We start from the raw sequence: 8,234 nt of genomic DNA on the forward strand, positions 1-8,234 counted from the left end.
TATCTTAATAGTACAAAGTAAGGTAATAATTTTCTTTCAGATTAATAATACTAGTGCATTTTTATTTAAAGCAATTGCTTGAAGACATGCCTTTGCTAGTCAAATACAACTGTCCACAATGATAATATAGTGCGGTACAGTCTTATTTTATTCAAGATTTTGATAAGTTCATGGCTTCATGCATTAGGCAGTGGTTCTTCTGCAAGAAATGCCTTAAACAAAGAAAATGATCTCGCTGGTTGCGTTGATGGAGCTGTGTGTGAAGCTCCTCTTATGATGGCAAAAGATAGCTGGGTTTCACCATATACTTGCGTCCATCCACCAACCTGCAGTGAAAAATAAATCAGGAAAAAGAATACCATTTAGCACCAATCATTCAACTGAAAAATATATGATCCTGTCTACCTGTTTTCCCTCGAACCATGTTCTGTATGGCACAGTTGTTTTCAGACCCGGCTCCTTTGCTAATTTATCTACAAGTGTTCGAGACCCGGTAAATGGAATTCTTGAATCTTGATCTCCACTATCAAATTACATCAAAATCAAATCAATTATAAGCAGGACCTTTTTATGTTCTTCAAATGTGATAAAGGATATTAAGTAATTAAATAGCAAAGAGCTTAAAGAGATTGTATCACTATAACTGTAAACAAAGGCCCGGATGCGAGACTTCACGAGTGAGCCTAAGACACCAATTGTAGGTATCTCTAAATTTGTCATATCATATTGCAGAACTTTGATACTAAAATTGTAAAAAAGAACCCCAAAATTACAATGTCAGCAAGAGGAAGGATTATAATTTATTAAAACAAAACAAATACTCGATTTCTTTGCACCACTATTGGGACTTGTTATGAAAAGCCTCATGGTTTAATGATTAGTTTTGTTTCCTAATTGTCTTCACATGCTGATGATATTAAATTGTTCTTGAAAGAAAATAACTTAAATTTAATTAAAGATGCATATAATTACTAAGATTTTAAAAAACAGTGATTATTGATCAATTCATTACTCTTGGCAGATACCCCATTCTTTGAATCCAACGAGTTGGGCATGGAGAGCCTTCTGCACGTCTTTCCTGTTTAAATACTTTTCTGTGATACCTTCTCCACAGACAAGTTCCTTCTTTTCAGCATGCTGTAAGCAGAGGGAAGATGAAGAAAGCAATTCTCAATTGAAATCTACATGAAGAAAATGTTGCAATTTGAAGGATAAAATTTATATACAGTTTTTTAAGTGTTGTTCAATTAAATACAAACACATGGTTATATTGACCAATAAATTACAAATTGAATTATCCTATCGAAGGACCATTAGATTCAATGAAACTATGCATCTGAACATAATTAAGAAACCCAATATATAGCTCCTAAGAAATGGTATCTAATTTTTACCCTGTTTGAAATATAAAAATGTGATAATCTCTAACAAAAACAAGTCGCATTATATAAGAGTTTTGATAGGACGAGTAAAAACTTTAACTGCTGACTGAGAGCATCTAGTTTTGAATTGAGAGGTGGCAAAGTTCGAAATTTAGACAAGAAGGCCTTATATAGCATGTACATATGTGACTTAACAGGTGATAGACAAATGTCACCAGTGACATCGAAGGGTCGATGGTGTCAGTAAGTTGTTTGATTCGTAAAGTTACAGCAATACAAGCTGATTGACTTCCTTCTTGGTTTATGATTCCTCTCATGATCTGAGCTGAACCATTACAAACTTTAGTGACAAGTTGATAAATGTCATCTGATATCAAGCCGTGAGACCAGTAATACTCGTATGGCCAGTTTAAATCAATGCTGAAATCCAGAAGAGGATTCCCTACCTGCAAAATAGTACAAATTAATAAAAATTTTGATTGATCAATATTATCTGACACAGAAAAATTTTTCAAGCTATTTCAGAGGTTATATTTCTATGTTCTACTCACAGCTATCCCCTTCAAATTGATCTTCAAATTGGACTGAATAATGAGCTGGGCGAGTTGAGGCACATAGTGACCTATTACCAAAAAAATAAAAAATAAAAAAGAAGAAGACCATGATTTTTATAAGAAATCTCTCTCGAATTTGTAGAAGGATGAATCTATTTTTTATTTAATTAATTAATTTATTTTTGAATACTAGACTAATTAACAATTTCTTTTCATCATGTTGAAATGAATCTTATTTATTCAATATACACCATAATATCGGATTCTAGTCCATGCTCTCTATCAGACCTCTCAGCAACGTGTATGTGGGCATGAACACAAAACCTTACTGTTGTTAATTTGAACCAAAACTGATAGCCTTCGTTTAAAATGGAAAAATTACCTGCATAGCTCGCTCCTGCGATAAAAAAATCTCTGTCTCGGTATTCTGGATATTTGGCAAACCAGCGTTGCAGAAATATAAGATTGTCTCGTGCTTAGCAAAAGTAGACATGTCGTCAGTTTCAAAATCTCGATATATAAAATGATTGGTTATATAAAAATCCTTATAGTAATTTGCGTGGAAAAAAAATTCCACATGTAAAGGATATTGACTTTTGAATATAAGTTGTAATTTATGTAAATTGCGTTTTGTTTATCTTTGTTCTCGAATCGCGGTTGTCACATCTGTATTTTGTCTTTAAAATCATTGGCAAGAAGGCAAGTGCACAAACTATAGCATATAGTATTCACTGTGAATAATATAACAGAAGTACGTAAAAATCAATTAATTAGGAAAAAGTTTGACTGATTGGTATGTTTTTGAATAATAGGAAACAAGGCCAAATAACATATACCTGTAATCTCATCGTTCACATGGGTGTAAAATGATTCATTAGCCGAGTAAGAGAAACCAACTCCTGCTGCTGCCGGTGACTTGAGGTACAACATATTTGCTTCTGAAACAAAGATTAAATGAAGAAGTAAGTTTTCTTTGCCAAACAAGAGTATCTTGACCTATTGACTATTTCCTCAGAGGTGTGTATATAGTTCCCCGTCTACGTACCAGGTTATTATAAATATACTTGTAATCTCATCATTCACATGGGTGTAAAATGATTGATTAGCCGAGTAAGAGAAACCAACTCCTGTTGGTGACTCGAGGTACAACATATTTGCTTCTGAAACAAAGATTAAATGAAGAAGTAAGTTTTTTTGCCAAACAAGAGTATCTTGACCTATTTGACTATTTCCTCAGAGGTGTGTATATAGTTCCCCGTCCACGCACCAGGTTATTATAAATATACCTGTAATCTTATCATTCACATGGGTGTAAAATGATTCATTAGCCGAGTAAGAGAAACCAACTCCTGCCGGTGACTCGAGGTACAACATATTTGCTTCTGAAACAAAAGATTAAATGAAGAAGTTTTTTTGCCAAACAAGAGTGTCTTGACCTATTTGACTATTTCCTCAGAGGTGTGTAGTTCCCTGTCCACATACCAAGTTATTATAAAGAGGGATCCTTTAGAGGTGACCCAAGATGGAGTAAGAGGTTTCGAATTCAAAATCTCATGAATATCATGAGATCTTAAGAACTATTAAGCCAACCCTTTGAGGTTTAAATAATTTTTATAAATTCACCTAAATCTAGTTTTTCATTAATCCTTGATAAATAAATAAATAAGCAGGTAGTCTGGGAATAGTCAGATGCACCTATAAATCTTGGATAGGAGACGAAACTTGTAGTTTACAAGGTTTCTATATTACAAAGTTTTTCAATCTCCTAGGAAGAGAATTATAGATAAACTATAAGTTTATTTGGCATATTGTTTCATAATATAATGAACATACTAATTAATGTTGCTAAGATGAATTGTTTGAAATCTTCTATTGTTTTTAAGTAAAATAAACATATTAATTATTATTGTTTAGTGAACTTAAACTATTATTGCTTAGAATTCTTTTATCTACTCTATTAGTTTTTCTTTACTCTTTACGATTCTTTTATTTAACAATTCAACTCAACTTTGACAACAATTGGTTTTTGTAATTGTATTAAGTCTGCATTTGGGTCTTGATTATAAATTAGCTTATTGTTTTTTTCCCCCTAATATTTGCAAGTCCTGCGTGAATTCCCTATTTTTTCCTTTTTCCCAACTATGTTTTTTTTTTTTTTTTTTTTTTTTTTTTTTTTTTTTTTTTTTTAAGACCTAGATATTGTTAAGATTATCATATTCAATACCATTTCAGCTGTGCTTAAAATAAATTAGGGTCAAAGTGTTCAAAATTTTAATTTAGGGGGTCAACCTAAAAAAAAAAAACTATTTATAATTTTATTTTTTTGCCAGGTCAGGGGTTCATTTGAACCCCTGCGCATAACCTGCGGCTGATCCTACCTTCAACCCCATTTCAATGGACCTATGGAGTACCTACACATGACATACCACAACTCTATCAGTTTTACTACTGGCTTGACATTTTCCTTTACCAAAGTGCTAGGGTAAAATCTCTTGAGAGTTAGACTGAGCTTTCTAATCATTCATCGTTAGAAAGCTCTAGTCTTCCTCTTAGGAGTTCCTCTCACTCTCGCTTCCACAATCTCCACCGTTCATAGTCTCCTTGAAGTCACTAAACCTTTTTGTTGAGTTTTACTACGTCATACACCTTATGTTCAATAAACACACAAAACGGTGGTAGAGATTCCACTAGTGACTTGTCAACTGATCACCATCAAGTGATAAGGAAGGAGGTAATGACCTACTACCATGACCATCATTCCCCTCGATATTTTAATTTTGTTGTTGTGTATTATGATGCCGTAGATTGAATTAGTTGAGTGTGTGTTTTGTGATTGTGTTTAGAGTCTCGCATCAAGATTTATTGTGCTGATCTACGTTTTATAAATAACTACAAAGAGCTTCAAATGTGATTAGATTAGTCATTTTGAGGTATAGCGTAAATGTGGTTACTGGTTAATGTTTATCCTTAAATCATTACTAATGGTATTAGAACCAACTTAGTAATCTCCATGTGTGCCTTTAGCAATAAGTTTTCAGTTTTCAACAAAATAAACAGTATCAAAATAGACCCAAAAAGACTTACCTGGCACAATTAGCACATATCTGACTAATTCACGTAATAATTTATTTAATTATTTATTTCAGCTTCTTGGCTACCGATTATACACTGCAAAAACCAAATCCAATCAAACCGTAAAGATAAAACAAAACCAATTAAAGAAACCAAAATAAATAAATAAATAAATAAACAATATAGAAAGACAAAAAGCGTGGGGTGAGCCAGATTTTTAGCTAACCAGCCACGAGTTCGCACTACAATTAACATCTCCCTTTGCTAACTTTGCCTTTTCCGACTCACATCTGTCTGCTGGCTGTCTTCCTTTCAACTTGTTTCCTTTTCTTTCCACTTTAATAAAGTTTGCTTTTAAGTGGGATTTTCCAATTTTGATACCAACCAAGCCCCACTGCGCCAAGTATCCAATGCTACAATAATTGTATAGCTTTGTGCATGACACATCCCAATAAATCTAAACATAAGCCCCACTGCACCAATTTTGATACCAATCAAGCCCCACTGCACCAAGACATGTGTTTGTATGTCTTAATTTTTTAACAAAAATAATTGGATTTTTCACCGAGAAGAATATTAATTGTACATATGATGAGGCCAAAATGGGCAAATGCCCTTTTTTTTGGAAATTAAACATCTTTGTGCCCTCATTCTGAAACTAAATAGGGAAATGCCCCTCTTTTGTAACTCGATAATCCTAAAATCGAGTTATATGAAATACTCGATACTCCGATAATCGAGTTATATACAGGTTTTTCCCGCACTGCTGGCATTTCTTTTTTTTGAATCTCTACGTAACTCGATTATTTAAAAATCGAGTTAGTTATACTGTTATAAGCCCTGATTTCGTACCGTCTTTGTGTCAGGTGGAGTGTTTCAATGTAACTCGATTCATGTAATATCGAGTTATAAAGTATACTTGATATCCGTAGCGTCGAGTTATTCTCTTATAATTTCTGCACACCTTCTCCCACTCAGTGTGCCTTGCTCTCTGCTCAACTGAGGACGCTTTCTGCTGAACTGAGTTGGAACTCCTCCACGGATCAACAGCGGCTTTCTTCAAACTCAATTGAAATTTGTATCACCTCAGGTAAAAAATTCACATCACAATTTTAGGGCAATGTTATTTTCATTTGATATTGTATTAAATTTTGATTTTTTTGGGTTGAATGAATGTGAAGTAAGTACATTGGTGTGATTTTGGTTATTTGTTGTAGTAAACGTTGGTGAGAAGAGAATGAAATAATTTCTTTACTATAGCAACATTTTGTATTGCACATAATCATCATTGGTCAGACATTTACAACAACATTTAGTGTTGAAGACAATGTGTAGACATTACCAACAATGTCTATTGTTTATGGTCAAATGTTGGTGTTAGTGTTAGTATTTCATTTTTAGCATGCAATAGTACACAATTTTATCAATGTCTTTGCTGTGTACCATTCTATGCAGGATTACATTATTTAGCAACAGTTGATACACACTGTTAACTTGATCATTTGGTGTTATTGTATTCAGTGTCAATGTCTGGTTCTGGCAACCCACAACTCTATAGGCCTCATGATGTGTTCACTGCTATGGGTCGTTGTTGGGTATTGGAAGATGAGTTCAGCTATCCAATCAATCCAAATTTGCGAAATAGTGCTTACGTTCACAATACCATGAGACAGGAGTGGGCTTGGTTATTTCGTGAACAACAAATGTTTTATGATGAGTTGGTTGGTTTGAAGTTGCCAGTGCCTCGGCGACTCGCATCACAAATGCCCAGAGACAGCATCGACGAACTTCGTAAAGCATTGAACCGCATAAGAGAAGAAAATAATCGAATGAAGATACGTCTTAATCGATATTGGACCCAAGTCGAGATTCGAGAGTCAGTGCAGGAAGGGTGGTACGAGCATGCACAGTTCATGCAATCACTTCTTGCTGATCCCATTTATCAGTCAGACGTGGAGATGTCAGATGAAGAGTAATCGTGTCGTGTCGTGGTGTAATTAGATTTTGTTGGAGAACTATTTTGCTTAACTATGTGTTATATGTATGGTTGCATTTGTACTATGTAAACCTTATTATTGACTATGAGAAGCATGCACGTTATTCGTAATGTAGATTATTCTCACATAAGTCATAAAAGTCAAATATTCTCACACATGATGTTTTTCAATAAGCACGTACGACATAACACAGAAAACATAAAATAACTTACACTAACATTATTAACTTAACCATAGACATAACACACACAGTGGCATTCATTCTGATAGGTAGTCCTCGTAGTTGAGGACATTGTTACATTCTGCCGGAGTGAGTTGCCTGTTTGTTGCAACGGCTTACTCCTCCGCCAATTGTAGCATATGATACCTGGACCTACGAAGTATCATAAGATTGTTCTCTTTTTTTATTTTCGTCACTGCACGCTCATATTGGTGCATGTTTTGTCGTGGCAGTGTGAGCGAGCTACGCTCGACAAGAGGCGCTCTGATTTGCAGGAGATCATTGTGCAGAGCGTTGGACTCGTTCACGCGAAAGTCCCACTCCTGTTGCAATCCGGCATAGTATTCCCTCTCGTCAGAATCTCTTTGCGTTGTATAGTTATTTGGAAAACGAGGTAGCATCCAATTACGCATTGACATTGGAAAATGTGAGTTTAGATCGGTATGTGTAGAAGTTTTGCAAGGGTAGATGTATGTAAATGGGACTTCGGTATGTGTAGATGTTTTGCAAGGGTAGATGTAAATGAGACTTTATATAGGGGTTTTGCAAGGGCAAGTATTCAGGTGGATGTGACTATAAGTATTCACGTGAATAAAGATGATATGAGTTGACAGTATATTGTTCAGTGGTGTCTGTTGGTGCATGTGATTTGTTGAGGTAGCTGTTTCATATGGGTATAGCTTGTGCTACAGTAGCGGGCTGGTGATGTGTACTGCAAAAGAGGTTGCGTATTTATTCACGTGAAGACTATTCAACATTGATGTGCTTCATCTGACATGATTTGACGAGACAAAGTTCAGCCCATGTTAAATGTATCATAAACTTCTCAGGGATGCTATAGGTACATCCTTTAAAAATGCTGTATTGCAAAAGGATGCATAGCTGTGTATGTGACGTGCGTGTAGGTGATATGACTGTGATAGGGTTCTGGATAGGGTTCAGTGCAAAGCTATTGAGCAGCACTACGAACATCAATGTAGCAATAGGACCAATAACACTCGAAATTGAT

At 34.9% G+C, this 8,234-nt stretch overlaps 1 protein-coding gene and 1 pseudogene across 1 annotated transcript; one reads left to right on the forward strand and one right to left on the reverse strand.

Annotated features, from left to right (window-relative positions):
* Nucleotides 1–1,008: 1,008 nt before the first annotated feature.
* Nucleotides 1,009–2,836, reverse strand: LOC115951585 (annotated as a pseudogene).
* Nucleotides 2,837–5,947: 3,111 nt separating this feature from the next.
* Nucleotides 5,948–7,080, forward strand: LOC115953611. Its single transcript, XM_031071349.1, has 2 exons — nucleotides 5,948–6,098; nucleotides 6,530–7,080. The coding sequence occupies exon 2, from the start codon at nucleotides 6,535–6,537 to the stop codon at nucleotides 6,982–6,984; it is 450 nt and encodes a 149-aa protein (XP_030927209.1). The 5' UTR covers nucleotides 5,948–6,098; nucleotides 6,530–6,534; the 3' UTR covers nucleotides 6,985–7,080.
* The last annotated feature ends 1,154 nt before the right edge of the window (nucleotides 7,081–8,234 follow it).

Source organism: Quercus lobata, chromosome 7 (genome assembly GCF_001633185.2).
Source record: "Quercus lobata isolate SW786 chromosome 7, ValleyOak3.0 Primary Assembly, whole genome shotgun sequence".
NCBI lineage: Eukaryota > Viridiplantae > Streptophyta > Magnoliopsida > Fagales > Fagaceae > Quercus > Quercus lobata.